At 54.3% G+C, this 15651-nt stretch overlaps 1 protein-coding gene across 23 annotated transcripts in view; it reads left to right on the forward strand.

Moving 5' to 3' along the window:
• MACF1 (microtubule-actin crosslinking factor 1) overlaps positions 1–15651 on the forward strand; it is a 141069-nt gene that overhangs the window by 47614 nt on the left and 77804 nt on the right. For 15 of the 23 annotated variants that reach the window (XM_027701225.1, XM_027701230.1, XM_027701232.1 and 12 more), the window contains 28 exons: positions 312–431; positions 537–632; positions 885–1012; positions 1104–1197; positions 1890–2044; positions 2149–2425; positions 2859–2987; positions 3258–3335; positions 3479–3640; positions 4250–4354; positions 4950–5045; positions 5273–5398; positions 6541–6546; positions 7449–7601; positions 8080–8234; positions 8624–8750; positions 9175–9358; positions 9927–10096; positions 10364–10542; positions 10749–10887; positions 11318–11511; positions 11676–11838; positions 12296–12379; positions 12489–12596; positions 13261–13359; positions 13499–13651; positions 13744–13832; positions 14272–14407. In XM_027701225.1, coding sequence (XP_027557026.1) covers positions 312–431; positions 537–632; positions 885–1012; positions 1104–1197; positions 1890–2044; positions 2149–2425; positions 2859–2987; positions 3258–3335; positions 3479–3640; positions 4250–4354; positions 4950–5045; positions 5273–5398; positions 6541–6546; positions 7449–7601; positions 8080–8234; positions 8624–8750; positions 9175–9358; positions 9927–10096; positions 10364–10542; positions 10749–10887; positions 11318–11511; positions 11676–11838; positions 12296–12379; positions 12489–12596; positions 13261–13359; positions 13499–13651; positions 13744–13832; positions 14272–14407 — 3705 coding nt within the window. The remainder of the gene's footprint in view (positions 1–311; positions 432–536; positions 633–884; positions 1013–1103; positions 1198–1889; positions 2045–2148; positions 2426–2858; positions 2988–3257; positions 3336–3478; positions 3641–4249; positions 4355–4949; positions 5046–5272; positions 5399–6540; positions 6547–7448; positions 7602–8079; positions 8235–8623; positions 8751–9174; positions 9359–9926; positions 10097–10363; positions 10543–10748; positions 10888–11317; positions 11512–11675; positions 11839–12295; positions 12380–12488; positions 12597–13260; positions 13360–13498; positions 13652–13743; positions 13833–14271; positions 14408–15651) is intronic. The other 8 variants (XM_027701236.1, XM_027701238.1, XM_027701226.1 and 5 more) reach the window with 1 other exon arrangement.

The following is a 15651-nucleotide window of genomic DNA, read 5'->3' on the forward strand; positions in this document are numbered from 1 at the left end:
AGCTTTCCCATTGGCGTGTCTGCCCTGTGACCTGCTGGTGTGCCTGTAGGGCTGTGGTGTTCTCCAAGCTCTGCAGGTTCTTCCATGGGTTTTGAGCTCATGGGAAAGCTGAGCTGGCTTCCCAGTGAGCAGCTTGCAAGGAAGATCCTCCTCCTCCTCCTCCTCTTTGTACCTGGGATGGCATCACAGATGATCCACCCAGTAGCTTGACCGTGGCACCTCAGTTCCCTCTGTGCTCTGCTGGGCTCTCCCTTTTCCCCACGGAGAGTTGCCCACCAGCAGTGCTCTGCAAAGACACTCTCACCCCACAGGAGGTGGATTCGAGGTGGCTGGAATACCAGACCCGTGTGGAGTCCCTCATCTCATGGATCAAGCAGCACACGATACTCATGTCAGACAAATCCTTCCCCCAGAACCCTGTAGAGCTAAAGGTAGGTCCTGGGCAAGGTCCATCCTCAGTGTCCTGTTTGCTCAGTGCCCAGGGAGGGGTGGTGGCATTCCCCAGGGTGGTTCCTGATGAGCCTTTCTCATCCCAGGCACTTTATAACCAGTACATACACTTCAAAGAAACTGAAATCCCAGCGAAAGAGCAGGAAAAAGGAAGGATAGAGGAGCTCTACAAACTATTAGAGGTAAGGATCATCATGGCTACCTGGAGGCTTGTGGGTGGGAGTGTTGTGCTTTTAGCAAGACTAAAGTGTGCTCAGTTCGGGTTTGTTTTGGAATGGAGAAGTGGGAATAACCCTCAGGGTAAATGATGTAGCAAGCAGCAAACTGTGGGAGCAGAGGCAGAGCTGGTGCCTTATAAGCCCCTTTCCTTGCTGTAATCCCTAACCAGCTCAAGGGAGAGGTGAGAAGTGCCAATCTGTTGATGTTTTCCCCAGGTATGGATTGAATTTGGACGCATCAAGTTGCCCCAGGGCTACCACCCCAACGATGTGGAGGAGGAGTGGGGCAAGCTCATCATCGAGATGCTGGAGCGCGAGAAGCTGCTGCGGCCGGCGGTGGAGAGGTTGGTGCTGTGGCTGTGGAAGGGATGTCTCCTGCTCCCCTGGCCAGAGGGACACCCCAAGCCTCTCTCTCGTCTCCCTCTGTCATTCCAGGCTGGAATTGCTGCTACAAATCGCTAACAAAATCCAGAATGGTGCTCTGAGCTGCGAAGAAAAACTCACTCTGGCGAAGAACACACTACAGGCTGTGAGTGGGGGGTGGTATTTCCCCCTCCTGATTTTATTTACTTCTTTGTTTTCCTACTTTTCTTTTGTACCCATCTTTTCCCCTCTCTTCTGCCTGGGGTGGTGGATTCCCCTTGACAATGTTCCTTTCTCTTCTGCCCTTGAGCCTGTCCCAGAGGGGCTAAAGTGGGGGTGGTGGAGGATGGTTACTGTGGAGGATCCTGGGGATGGGGTGGCCAGGGAATGGTCTTGCCTTCTGGGGATGGAACTGCTGAGGCTGGACATCTGCAGAGGTGCTGGTGTGGAGGAGAATAGCACTTCTGGGAAAGCTTGTTGTATAATGAGGCCTAAAACCCCCAAAATGTGTTTTATTTGCCTAAAGGACTGGCAGGAAGGACTCAGTGGCAGATCCTGGGTAGGGAGGAGGTTTCTGAAGAGGGCTCTTTTTTGTTCTGGGAGAAAGAGATGTTGGTTGAAAGGGCTGGGAGCTAAAAACGGTGATCCCATCTATTCCTAGAAGCTTTCAGTTCATCTGCAGCAGTTTTTCTAAGGGGGATGTCCCGGGTGGGGTGTGAGGGATGAATTCACGTTCTGCTCGAGTTAAGCTTGAGGATCAGAAGGTTTTTTTGGTCTCAAAGCTGATGCTGGGCTGCTGTTGTGTTCTCCCTGCCTCTCCTGGGCTCCCAGCCCTCAGTGTCCTCTCTCCTGGTGCAGGATGCTGCTCACCTGGAGTCAGGCCAGCCGGTGCAGTACGAATCCGACGTGGTCGTGTACCTGCAGGAGTGCGAGGGGCTCATCCGCCAGCTCCAGGTGGATGTGCAGATCCTTCGGGATGAGAACTACTACCAGCTGGAGGAGCTGGTGTTCAGGTGAGAGGGACTGTGTCCGGGCTGCAAGGGACCCCTCTGCTCTGTTCTAGGGAGGAAGGGAAGGTGTGTGTGTCTCCTTACCCATTCCTTGCCTGCTCCCCCAGGATCATGCGGCTGCAAGACGAGCTGGTGACTCTGAGGTTGGAATGCACCAACCTGTACAGGAAAGGCCACTTCTCCACCCTGGAGCTGGTGCCCACGTCCACGCTGAGCACGACACACTTGAAGGGCGAGTCCCTGACGAAGGGGCTCCACACCTCCTCGGCCTCCTGGTTCAGGAAGCCCATGACCAGGACAGAGCTGGTGGCCATCTCCTCGTCTGAGGATGAAGGCAGCCTCCGGTTCGTGTACGAGCTGCTGGCCTGGGTGGAGGAGATGCAGGTGAGTGCTGGGCCAAATCTCCTGCCTCTGCTCAGGCTGATGTGGGAAGGCAGGAAGCTGCTCTGGGCTTTTTTCCTGCCTTTATCTACGGATGATTGCTTTGGTGGTTCAGTGTTTCTGGAGAGCTCTTTCATCTTGAGGTGGGTTTTCTCTCTTGTGGTCCTGCTGATCAGTGGGTACCAGGGGAGCCTTTCAAAGCTGGAAGCAAACCTGTACTGATGCAGTCAGTTGATCTTTTATGTGGGCAGGTGGTCTTGTGTAGGCTGTCCCAGAAATCATTCAGTGTTGGAGCACTGGCTTAGGATCTTCTACCAGGACTGGCTGGTGTTTGTTCCTTCTGAAGTGACCTGGGAGGTTTCCTTGCCCTCGTGTCCTTTTGGGATGAGCTCCTGCAGATGAGGAATGCTGACTTGAACCTCTTGGCCTGTTTCAGATGAGACTGGAGCGGGCAGAGTGGGGGACTGACCTTCCAAGTGTGGAATCCCAGCTGGAGACCCAGCGGCACATCCACACCAGCGTGGAGGACCTGGGCTCCAGCGTGAAGGAGGCCAGGATGTACGAGGTATGGCAGGGGCTGGGTGACACAGTGCATGGCATGATGTGTACAGGGGAGTGAGGGCATTGGGGTCAGCTCTGGTGGGTGAAGGTGCCTGGGACAGAGGTGTTTTTTTAAGGGTGGAGCTTCTGAATTGATGCAGTGCAAGAGGCTGCTGCCCTGAGCCATCCTCTCCACCTCCTCTTCCTCTCACAGAGCTGGGGAGGAAGATGTGGGGGTGGGGTTTCAAGTGATGCCATCCTGTGTTGGGTAACAGGAGCACTTTTTGTCCTTCAGGGTAAAATGTCTCAGAATTTCCGCGCGAGCTACACGGAGACGCTTGGCAAGCTGGAGACGCAGTACTGCAAGCTGATGGTGAGTGGGCTTCCAGAACTGCCCCATCTGGGGTCCACCCCTGCTGTCCTGCTCCTGAGCATCCCTGTTCCAAGGCTGGGGAGGGGGGAAGACACCCCTTGCCTTCAGAGCAGGGGAGAGGAATCATCCTTCCTTGTGTCCAGGAAACCTCGACCTTCCGGCTGAGGCACCTGCAGAGCTTGCACGGGTTTGTGTCTCGGGCCACGGCCGAGCTGATCTGGCTGAATGAGAAGGAGGAGGAGGAACTGGCCTATGACTGGAGCGACAACAACCCCAACATTGCAGCCAAGAAGAACTACTTCTCAGTGAGTGGGATGGTGGGATGGGCGGGTGCTCTCCTGGTTGTGCTGCTGCTGCTTTTGATCCCCTGTGGGACCGTCAGCTCCCAACAGACCTGAATCCCTCAGAGGCTGGATCCTCCCTCCCAAGTCACTGAGCTTGTGGCTCCTGAGTGGAGCTGATGAAAGTTCTCCCCAGAGCAGAAAGTGCAAAAAAAGCCTGTGTTCAATTGAATTTCAATCAAAAAGGCATTGAAAGATGTATTTTTAGCACTGTTTGGAACTGAAGGCACATTTAACTAGTGGAGGGGAAGTAAAGTCTGAGCTAAAGAGGAAAATTGATTCCTCTTTAAAGCAGTATAAATAAATTCCCATCTTTCCCCAGTCACACTGTCTGGAGCTGAAGAGGTCCCCGGGCAGGTTTCCAGTATCTGTGTTACATCTGCCCCGTGTGTTTGGCACACAGGAGGCATCCCAATGGGAATGGGCTGTGGTGCTCCCACAAGCTGTGCTGGATTCCCTGGGATACGCTGGTATTCCCTGCAGCTCTTCCGTGCTGTGTTAGTTGGACACATGGTCTGAGTGAAGTCGATCCACACACGTAAGATTTTGACTTTGCTTGTGTCCTTCATGCAGGAGCTGATGGCAGAGCTGGAAGAGAAGCAGGACATCTTCCGCTCCCTCCAGGACACGGCCGAGCTGCTGTCCCTGGAGAACCACCCAGCCAAGCAAACTGTAGAGGTGAGCGGGCACCTGGAGGAGCTGGGAGATTCCTGAGAACCAGCTGGCAGCAAATCTTCTCATCTGGGACTGGGAGGCTTGCTGTCCCACCCCACAGTGCCTCATAAAGTGTTTCGTGGTGACAGAACATCAGTGCAGTGATAGAGATGTTTTATTTTGGGAAGTGCAATGAGGAGCTCGAGGCCATTGCCAAATAATCCCCACCTCAAATTAAGACACAAATACACTTACACAGAGCATGAACCTTTCCTGCAGCGAGGTGATACAGGGAGTGACCTTGGCTGCCCTGGAGTCATTCAGGCTTCCAGGGGTGTTGTGGTGGTGAAGCAAAGGGCTGCAGGGACCTCTTTCTTCCTGGGGTTTCTCTCTGGGTTGGGAGAAAGCAAACCTGTGCATCCCATGGCCCCTGGAATCGTGTACCCGTGGGTGTGTGGGACACAGAGATGTCGGTGGTCCAGGGTCTGCCATCTCCTGCTCTTCCTGCCTTGTGTCCAAACCCTTCTTGCTCATTTATGTCCCTCCTGCCGTGTCCTTCCCGTGACCCTCCTGGCTGTCAATGCTCCTCATCCATCGCCATTTTCCATGTGTTTCCCAGGCGTACAGCGCTGCTGTGCAGACTCAGTGGCAGTGGATCAAGCAGCTCTGCCTGTGCGTGGAGCAGCACGTGAAGGAGAACGCTGCCTATTTTCAGGTATTTGGGAGGGGCAGCCCAAATTCCCTTGGTCGCCATCCACTGAATCCCACTCCATGAGCTTCCTGTGCTTCTGTTCCTTTTGGGGGAGAGGGAAGGAGGATTTGGGGTGCTCAGGGTTTCTCCCGAATATCTCTTAGCTGCTCTCTGGGGATGTCTTGCTGGATGGGAAAAGAAGGATCAGCTTCCCTGTAGTGCAGGTTTCTGTGACCCTTTTGCCTTTGCAGTTCTTCAGCGACGCCCGGGAGTCGGAGACGTACCTGCGGAACCTGCAGGACTCCATCAGAAGGAAGTATTCTTGCGACCATAACACGAGCCTGACGCGGCTGGAGGACCTGCTGCAGGACTCCATGGTGGGTTCTCCGGCATCCTACTGCCCTGGGATGACTTCTGGTCCAGCAGCACTGCTTGGGGCACCTCTTGCTTCCCAGGGACAACCGGGCTCTTTATTCCCACAGTTTGATGTAACGTGGTTTGTTTTCCACCTTGGTCAACGTTCTGCTTTTCCTTGGGGCTGCAGCACGTGTTTGTACGTGGCTGTGGGGTGCAGCTGTGGGTGACCCCAGCTGTGTGGTGGCTGGATCTTGGTCACTGTCATGTAGAGGCACCATCCAGCCTCTCCGTGTCCTCAGGGTGCAGAGCAGGTTCCCTGTGCTGCCTGTGCAAGCTCACGGCCTGACCTGTGAGCTGGTTGTGCCACCGTGGTTGCGTTCTGCTGACAAAGCCTGCAGGATGCTCCTGGTTCTGCTTCTGAGCTGGTGGGATGTGGAGAAATGCCTGCTCTTTATCCAGCTCAAATCCCACATTAATCCATCACCGTGGATGGGGGGAGAGCCAGGGCAGCCTGGCTGTGCCAGGGGTTGATCTCTGAACACGTGGCCTGGCTTAGCTGTGGCACAGCAGAGAGCAGAGGCCAGGCCATTGCTCTGTCATCATCTTGTCCGAATTGGCCTGAAAAAAACCAACCTAAAAACAAACCTACAGGAGCAAAGCATCAGCTGGCGTTTGAAACCAGGGTCAGGGGAGGATTTGGGCTGTGGGTTAAATGCTGAGCTGCTGGTGGAAGGGCCAGGAGGTGACATGTGAGTGTGTGGAGGCAGGAATCACTTGGACTTTGCTTTTAGTGCACACCAGTGATCCCCAGTGTGTCCCCAGTGACACTGGGATGCCGTTACTGGGTGTTTGTTTCGGGGCATCAGCACTGTCTTCTCTCCTGGAGGCCTGGGGGCTGCCCCATCCTCTCTGTCATGTTCTCAGGGTTGTCCTGGTCTGTCCTCCAGCACTGCCAGAACATGGAGCAGCCAGCCTGGCTCCTGGGGTGTGTGTTTGGGAGCCCTGAAACACCAGGAGTCTGGGCAGGTGCTGTCTGGGGTGGGAGAGGCTGTTCCCAGCCGTGATCTCAGGACTGGGGCAGCTGCCCTGAGCTCAGCTTTATTACTCTTTCTTACCTAATAAGTTAAAGTTGTATTTCTTCCAATCATGCTCCCTGGGACAGGCACAGGTAGTTTATTTAATCATTTATTCTTTTCTTTTTCTTTTTTTTTTCTTCTTTTTTTTTTTTAAACCCATTAAATTATCCTCCACTTGTCGTCAAGCACACTAACCAACCCCAGAGTACCGAGCATGAGGGAGGACATTTTCTGGGATCCTTTCTAAACCTTCGCAGCCAGAAGGGGCTGAGCTGTCACTAATCACAACGAGCTGCCAGTGCCGTGATCCGCACACGTCTCCGCCGCTGCCGGGGGCTGTTCCAGGGGGAGCTTTGCCACCAATCCTCCCCTGGGTTTTTCCCCGTCACCAAACCCAGCAGGGATTTGCAGGAATCAATTACGCAGCGTTTTCCTCCGACCGGCAAATTTCTCCCCGACCCCAGAGGCCTGTGCGGTCACTCCACCACGAGCCCCTTCTCCTGAGATGTTTTATCCGCATAATTCATCGTATCCCATTCCAGCCATTGGTTTCAACACGCCTTCATCCTTTGCTTTAGAGAAGGGAGCATGCTTCCATGGTCTCTCCTCCAGACAACTAAATGTCCCCGGCTTTGGGCTGGAGCTCTTCCTGCTCTTGGCCCCTCACACCTCCTGGGACTTCAATTTTGGTGTATGTTGTGTTCTCTGTTTTTGCCCTTTTGAAAGAAAACGTTTTCTTGTCCAAGCAGCCAAAGAGCCAGAGGTGTGCATGTGGCTTTGCAGGGCAGTGGGAGTAGTAGTGGAGAGGTCCCACCCTGTTCTTCCCTCCATCCCATCTGACCCCTCTTCCCATCCCGCCAGGGCAGCAGGATCCTCCTGATGTTTGTTCAGCCCTTGCAGGCCAGCGTTGGGGTGGGGGGGGTCCCGAAATGCCTGGGAGAGACCTCCCCTCCTCAGCCTTGAACAGCCCGTCCATCGTCCTTCTTTCTGCCAGGATGAGAAGGAGCAGCTCATTCAGTCCAAGAGCTCCGTCGCCAGCCTGGTGGGACGATCCAAAACCATCGTCCAGCTCCGGCCCAGGAACCCGGAGCACGTTGTGAAGAGCACGATCCCCATCAAGGCTGTCTGTGACTACCGGCAGATCGAGGTGAGGGCTCGGAGGGTGTCAGCAGAACTTGGCAAAGGGAAGGCAGGGACGAGGCAGGGGAGTGACACCCGTGATAGGTTTAGAATGAGCTCCGTGGTGTCTGTCAATGGGAAGCAGGAACAGAGTGGGAAGACAGAAGGAGGGCTGTTTTTCCTGGAGTGGATTTCCATGTCTCAGATTTATTCTGGGCGGGAGCTGAAGTCCTTTTTTCCCCCAAGGAGGATGGGCTTCATCAGCCACAGCCAAACAAGCACGTGGGTGGCAGCCAGCTCCGTTTAACTTCCTTGTCCCTTCCTCTCCAGGCACGAGGGTGCTGCACTGCTTGGCACTATTCCAGGCTTTTGCTTGATGAAAATATATCTATCTGTATATTTCTGGGAGCTGGCTCACCCCCAGGAGGGAGGGTGGAAGCAGGGGGCAGGCATGTGTGGCTCTGCTGCTGGTTTCTGACGGGCTGGTGGTGTTGGTGCTGCCGCAGATCACGATCTGCAGGAACGACGAGTGTGTCCTGGAGGACAATTCCCAGAGGACCAAGTGGAAGGTGATCAGCCCCACAGGGAACGAGGCCATGGTGCCTTCTGTCTGCTTCCTGATCCCCCCGCCCAACAAAGAGGCCATCGAGATGGCCAACAGGTACTTTGGTGGTCTCTCCACCACGGCAGAGTCACGGAGATGGGATGGTGGCGTGGGAGGGGACAGATTTGGGGTGGGAATGGGAAAGAAGCTGGGGTGGAGGAATGGGAGCGGGTGGCACAGCTGATTTGTGGCAAGGAAAGGAATCCCTCGTTGTTCTAAAGCTGCAAAACTCCCCAGCACTGCTATAGCAGCTTGCAAAAGAGAAAATGACAATTCGGGAGGAGGGATCCCCCCAGGGATCTCTGGCACTGAACAGCAGGAGCATCACTCCCAGTGGGATCACTGGGATCACTGGATTGATGGGCTGCTGGCTGGCAGCAAGGACTGGAGGATTAACGGGGTCAGGGAAGATCCAGGGCTGATGGATCTGCTCCTTCCCCTTGCAGGGTAGAACAGTTGTACCAGAAAGTGATGGCTCTCTGGCACCAGCTCCACATGAACACAAAGAGCCTCATCTCCTGGAACTACCTGCGGAAGGACATTGCCCTGGTGCAAAGCTTCAGCGTGGAGAAGGTTTGGAGGAACTTCCATGCTCGGCTCCGGGGTTGTGTTGCTCCTGTCTGGGCTCCTTCGTGTGGCAGAGGAGAGGGGGAAGACCAGAGTTCAGGAGTGGAGAAGTCAAGGGACTTTACACCTTGAGCAGTGGGAAAACCTGAGCTTGGGGGTGCTGTGCAAAAGGACTGCAGTTTTTCCCAACAAGAAGAGCATCAGGAGTTTGCTGCTGAGCTGAATAAAAGATGAGAGATCGTGGATGGAGCGTTTCATTAGGGAGTGAGCACAGCTGTGGGGAGGCACGAGGTTGATGTTGAGAGTTTGCCTTTTCTCCTCTGGAAATACTCCCTTGGCAAATGAGGGTGGTTCAGGTGGGGAGGGTGGCTGCAGGTGACGTGCAGGAAGTTGTTCCCGACGTTTGGATGTGCTGCTTTTCCACTCACAGCTCAGATCCTTGGCTCAAGGGGAGTGCCAGCAAGCCCTGAAGAGCCTCCAGGCGCACTACGAGGATTTCCTGCAGGACAGCCGGGACTCGGAGCTCTTCTCGGTGTCGGACCGGCTGCGCCTGGAGGAGGAAGTGGAGTCTTCCAAGGAACACATCCGGCAGCTGCTGGAGTCCATGGAGAACGGTGAGCTTCAAAGGGCTGATGGTTTAACCGGGAGCTGTGGGAACTCATAAACAAAGGATTTATGGGATGGCTTCGTGTTCTTCTTTTCCCGAGCTAGCTGGCTGATGGCGTGAGCAGCTACTCTCCTTATTTCTCCATCCATCCATCCAAGTGTTCGGCCCTTGTCCAGCAATGTTCCTGCAGAGAGGTCTTGGCTTTGCAGCTTCAGCTTAACTGCTGAGTCCTCTTACCCTAATATTGTTGGCGATGGGTTTAGTCATTAGGATGCATTCTGAGCAAGGACTTCTTCCTGAATTTAGTCTTTGGGGAAAGTGGTGATGGCACTTGTGACACTGTGAGTCCCATTAGGACTCAGGACTCCAGCTTTGTCACATGAGTTTCCCCGTGGCTGGACTCATTCTCAGATGTGTTTGAATGAGATGATTTAATTAACTTGTTTTCCGTCTGAGCAGAGATCCTGGTGTCAGTGCAATGCTGTGCTCAGCTCCGAGGCTTCCGGCAGACCCCATTTGGGACAGATACTGGCTGGGGTGTTTGAGCTGCTGTTTTGTTTGTCTCTGACTTGCAGAAGACAAGGATGAGACTGTTGCCAGGACGTATCTCTCCGAGCTCAAGAATATCCGCCTGCGCCTGGAGGAGTGCGAGCAGAGGCTTGTGAGCCGAATCCAGTCCCCGAGCAGCGCCCGAGCAGATGGTGACACTATCCAGGAAAACACCATCCGCATTGCAGAGCAGGAGGTCAGGCCTGCAGCTGGGAGATGGGCAGGGGAGGGAGGTGGTGGACACTGGTCCAAAAATAGCTGTAGCTTCTCCGGAGTGAACGTGTGGGTGATGGGTGGGTGAATGCGCGGGGTTTGAGGGGATCTTGCTGCACAGAAGGCAGCAGGAAACCTCAGCAGGTGGGTTCCCTGCTTCATTTCCTACCATCTCCTTTGCCAAGGGCAATCCTGCTTTTCCTCTGCCTGTTTGGGCTCTCCTTTCACGTCCTCTCCCTCCCTCCCGCAGCGAATGCAGGAGGATCTGCAGCGGCTGCAGTCGGACCTGCGGTTTGTGTCCGAGAGGTGCTACAGCTTCCTCGACAAGGCACCCGCGGGGTCCAGCACCCCCCACCTGCGTGCAGAGCTGGACTTGGTGGTGAACAAGATGGACCAGACACATGGGCTGTCTTCCATCTACCTGGAAAAGTGAGTCAGGATGTTCTTCTGTTCCCAAATACCTTTTTGAGCCTGCCCAATTCACTAAAGACCCTTCTTCTGTCCCTCCAACACACCTTGTGCTGGACCATGACCAAGCTCCATCCCTCTGTGCCAGACAGTGCCAAACAGCCTCACGGCCAAGATCTCTGCCAAATTTTGGATGTCATTGTGCTGCCTCTTGTTTGATTTGCCAGGTTGAAGACGGTTGACATTATTATCCGGAACACCCAAGGAGCAGAATCCCTGGTGAAAGGGTACGAGGTGAAGCTGAGCCAGGAGGAGGCAGTTCCCGCTGACCTGGCGGCCATTCAGTCTCACAGGACAGCGTTACAGGTTGGGTGCTCTTGGTTTGTCAAGCAGGGTCCTTCCCTTTCTCTGCTGAATTTTGACTGCGTGATGTTTTTCTTGCCTCGATATGGCTGGGAGGATTTTGTGCTGCTTATGTGATCCCTTATTGTTTTGTAAAGGTAAAGAAACTGCTGTGACTTTCTTGTAGGGCACATGCTGGCACACTTGAGCATCTTAGCAGCTACATGTCCAGTTCCTGTAGGACAGGGGCTGAACCAATCTGACTTGGGAACATGATCACCTTCATTTTACACTTCCTATAACCTCCCAGTTCTTTGCACGTTAAGGAGAGTGGGAAAATAAGCCCATTAACCCCTTCTCAGGCTTCTCAGCCCCAGGCAGGAGGATATCTCTGACCTAATGTCCCTTCTGCTTTCGGTGGTGAACCAGGGCTGTCTCTTGCTGGTTTTTGCAGCAATGGCTCGGGGAAGTGAAGGACAAGGGCTCCGTCTTCTCCACATTGGAGGAGGAGATGGCGAAGGCGAAGGCGGTGGGAGAGCAGCTGTACCGGCTGAGGCAGGAGCGCAGCATCGACCTGGAGCGCTACCAGGAGAAGGGGAGCCAGCTGTGGGATCGCTGGCAGCGAGTCTGCGCCCAGATTGAGACCCGGTGAGGAACCTCCTGCCTCCTCCCTCGGATTTACTTTCATGCTTCAGCTGAGAGCTGGGGCCAGGCTTGTTAGCGGTGATATTTTTCCAGATGGGGTTCCCGCTGGTGGCTGGGATATCCCTGGCGTTTCACCTTCCTCTTACTTGTCGTGGTTCTTCTCTCAGGCACACGGAGCTGGAGAGCATCCAGGAGGTGCTGAGTGATTACCGGCAGTGCCACAGTGCCCTGATCCATTGGATCGAGGAGATCACAGTCCAGCAGGAGCTGATGAAGCCTGGGCAGGCGGAGGACAGCCGGGTGCTGTCGGAACAGCTCAGCCAGCAAACGGTGAGGAAGGACCTCGTGATGTCTCAGCACGGTTGCTGCCCTGACAGTGTCACTTCTTTTCATCTGTGAGCTTTGAAAATATGAAACACAGCAGGAAAGAGGCTGCAGGCGTGAGCTGGGTGTCTGGGAAGTGGAGAAGCTCAGCTTGAGGTGAAGATGAGGTCTTGCGTGAAAAAATTGAAGAACATGAAGACTTTACCCAAAAGGGGAGGGATGGGAACCAGAATTCAGCTCGCCCCACTGTGGCAGCTGTCATAGAATCATAGAATGGTTTGGGAGGGGATCTTAAAGGCTATCTAGTTCCAACCACCTTCTATAGGCAGGCACACCTTCCACTAGACCAGGCTGCTCCAACCTGGCCTTGAACACTTCCAGGGATAGGGCAGCCACAGCTTCTCTGGGCAACAACTCAGACAACTTGTCCTGACAACCCTTTTTGCTTTGAATTTTATTGAAGGCTTTGGCTGCAGAAATTGAGAAAAATCAAGCCCAGCTGGACCAGTGTCAGAAGTTCTCCCAGCAATACTCGGCCGCCGTCAAGGTACAGTTCCCCTCCTGCACCCGGGTGAGACTGGCTGGGCAGAAACAGCCGTGGCACAGTTTTTGTGCCTCATGCTCCACGTCTCCCCCACCCCTGGCTGTGTTTTCAGGACTATGAGTTGCAGCTGATGACGTACAGGGCCTTCGTGGAGTCGCAGCAGAAGTCTCCCATGAAGCGCCGGCGCATGCTCTCGTCCTCGGATGCCATCACACAGGAGGTAGGAGCACAGCCACCCACCCAACCTCAGCAGGGAGAAACTGTGTGTGTTTTGGGGGGGGTCCTTCGACGCCGAGCAAACCTACGAGCAGTCCCTGTGCAATGAGCTCCTTCTGCTGAACTCTCTTGTGTAAATAAAGTTTCCACCCTCGCTGTTTTTTCCAATAGCCACAGGGGATGGCTTAGTGCTCTAAGCACCAGGTATGACATACGTAGACTCCTGGGAACCCCTGGGAACCCCTGGGTCAAATCCAGCGGGGTCGGCTCAGCCCTTCAGCCTTGTGAGGTAAATAACCAGAGCACCATGCAGCGTTACTGTGTGTGGATCTTTGGGATGAGACCTTTTAGGGCCCCGAGGTCCTGTCTGCTCTGTGTGGATATTAAAGATCCCGGTAGCCCTCTTGTCAGAGTTGAGCATCCGCCCCAGTGTCCGTGACCGGAGTCTCCCCTCGCTCCAGTGTCGTGCAGCATGGCATGTGTGGCCACAACCCTCCCCATCAGACTTGCTGCATTCCATTGATGCCATTCTGGGTCTGCCAGGTGCCTTGGGGGGGTTCCCAAGCGAGAGGTGCCGCATCCATGTCACGTACTGTACAGTACATCATCGCTCCGGATCTGCCGGTGGGGCTGATCTCTCCCGTTTTCCCCCTTCTTTCCCTTGGCAGTTCATGGATTTGAGGACTCGCTACACGGCCCTGGTGACACTGACCACGCAGCACGTGAAGTACATCAGCGATGCGCTCCGGCGGCTGGAGGAGGAGGAGGTGAGGGTGTGGAACGGAGCTGAGCTCTGTTCAGAGTGTGCAGGCTCATTCTCTCTACCCCTACCCTGTTGAGGTTATGCCTCTCCCTTTTTGGAGATCCCCTTTGACGTGGTTGTCTTCCTCCCTCCTCGTTTTGCAGAAAGTGGTGGAGGAGGAGAAGCAGGAGCACGTGGACAAGGTGAAGGAACTCCTGGGCTGGGCCCTGGGCTTGAAGCAGAGTGTGCAAGGCAGGACAGCTGCTGCTGGGAGCAGAGAGCTGGGTGACATCGAGAAATCCATCTCAGAGCAGCAGGTGAAGCAAAAGTGACCATCAGACACTGAGGTTTGATTTCTGCTCTTTTTCCATGGCTGGATTAAACTTCTTTGTCTCTATTTTTTTACCAGGCCTTGAATGAGGAGCTGACTGCAAAGAGGGAGCAGGTCTCCGAGGCCATCAAAACTTCCCAAATCTTCCTGGCAAAACACAGCCACAAGTGAGTGTGACCCAAGGAGGGGCCAGGCAGAGAGAGCAGAGGGGTGGGAGATGAGATTCCTTAGAGCTGGCACTGGTGGGCTGGTGCTCCTGGGGTCCAGTGCCTGACTCCAGTTGAAAACAATGATTAGCTGCATGTAACAATTGACTTCTTTCTTATTTGCAATGAGAACTGTGAAATGTGCAACCCATTTATGCTGTGGGGCAGTGTTAATCCTCTTTAGTAGTGATCCAGCCCTGTATATTTTGGGATGATTGCTACATTGCAGATCATCCTGTGCTCAGTTATCCTTGTAGGTTTTAGCTGAGCTGGGAAGGAGAAGGACAGTGGGAAGAGGGGACTCATGGTGGATTTGGCCTTTTCCTTCACCAGAAGAACATGGTAATTCTTTGGAGGTGGTTTGTGCAGTATCCTGAGAGGTTTCCCCTTCTCCTTGCAGGCTTTCCCAACCGGAAAAGGAACAGATTTCTGCTCAGATTGGTGCCCTGAAGGAGACCTACCAGGAGCTCTGCAGCAGTTCCTCGGAGCAGCTCCAGCAGCTCCAGAGCCAGCTGGCTCAGGAGACAGAGCACAAGGTACTGCTCCCTGCTCGGTGCCGTGGCTGCACGGGCACGGTTCACTCCTCAGGGAGTGCAAAAGGTTTCACTTTGTTGTGTGTCTCGTGGCCACTGGCCACTCACGGCCCATCACCTCTCTTACTTGCACGTGGTTGCCCTCCCTTCTCTTCCATCCACGGTCACCCAAAGCATCCAGGCTGGTGGTCCCTGGAGGCCAAGCAGGAGCTGTTTCCCTGCTGCCTTCCAGGTCAGTGGGAGAGTTGTCCCTTGGTTTTCATCAGAGCTCTGCCCTCTGTGTGAGGGTTGGCTCGTTCATGCTTGGTAAGCAGGGATGTAGATGGAATTCTGTCCTGGAAACAGTCCCCCTTGGGAAATCTGTGTCCTCAGAGGAATGTCCTCTCAGGGCTTTAACCTCAGAGGGCTCCATCTCACAGGCTGCCTGCGAGCAGGGGAGGCAGGAAGGTGGGATTCTTGTGGCCTCATGGATCTCAAGGTCTGGCAAAGGGTTTGCCTCAGCGGTGGCTGAACCAAATTGCTCTTCCCAGTGGAAGGCCACTGCATTGTCCAGCCCCTCAGCTGACCTGGGAGACTTTCCCAACCCATTCCCTGTTCACACCCACCAGCGCTCCCGTCAGTCCCCGTCCTTGTTCCGCTGGGTAGGGAGGGCTGGAAGCGCATCCTTATTGCCTCTGTTACGAGCTGTCATTCACAGATATACGTGTGCGTGCTCTCTAAGTGTATATACATGTGTCAATGGATATATTTGTGTGTTTGCTTGCTGGCTCCCTGTACCTTGAAGCAACAGCCCGCTCAGATCTGGCTGAGCAACGCAGGTTTTGGCCGTCGGGTCCGTGAGTGAAGCCTTGTTCAAGTCACCCATGGGGAGAGGGCATCAGGGCTGCCTGTTTGAGATCTACCTGTCCAGCTTTCACCTAAATATATAGTGTTTTGCTCCAAACTGGACTTTACAGAGCAGTAAGTGCTTTTATTGCAAGCCCCTTAGCCCTTGTGCTGGCAGCAGAAGGGTGAGCGAGTCGGCTTGTTAGTTGCTGCTAAGCCAACACGGACTTGGTGCAGCCTCTGTGGAAAGGATGCTTTTTCCTTTCCCTTTTCCTGCCTCTTGGGCAGGAAAATTATTTTAGGGCAAAAGCCTTCTCCAGGGCTTGTCGGGCTGTTTTGGTACAGCATGAGGCTGCTTTGGGGCTGGAACAGTTTTCACTCACGCTCTCGACAAAGCCCAGGAAAGAAAACAAGAGATGGCA

This window comes from Neopelma chrysocephalum, unplaced genomic scaffold (genome assembly GCF_003984885.1).
Source record: "Neopelma chrysocephalum unplaced genomic scaffold, ASM398488v2 Primary Assembly neopelma1_154, whole genome shotgun sequence".
In the NCBI taxonomy this organism is placed as follows: Eukaryota; Metazoa; Chordata; class Aves; order Passeriformes; family Pipridae; genus Neopelma; species Neopelma chrysocephalum.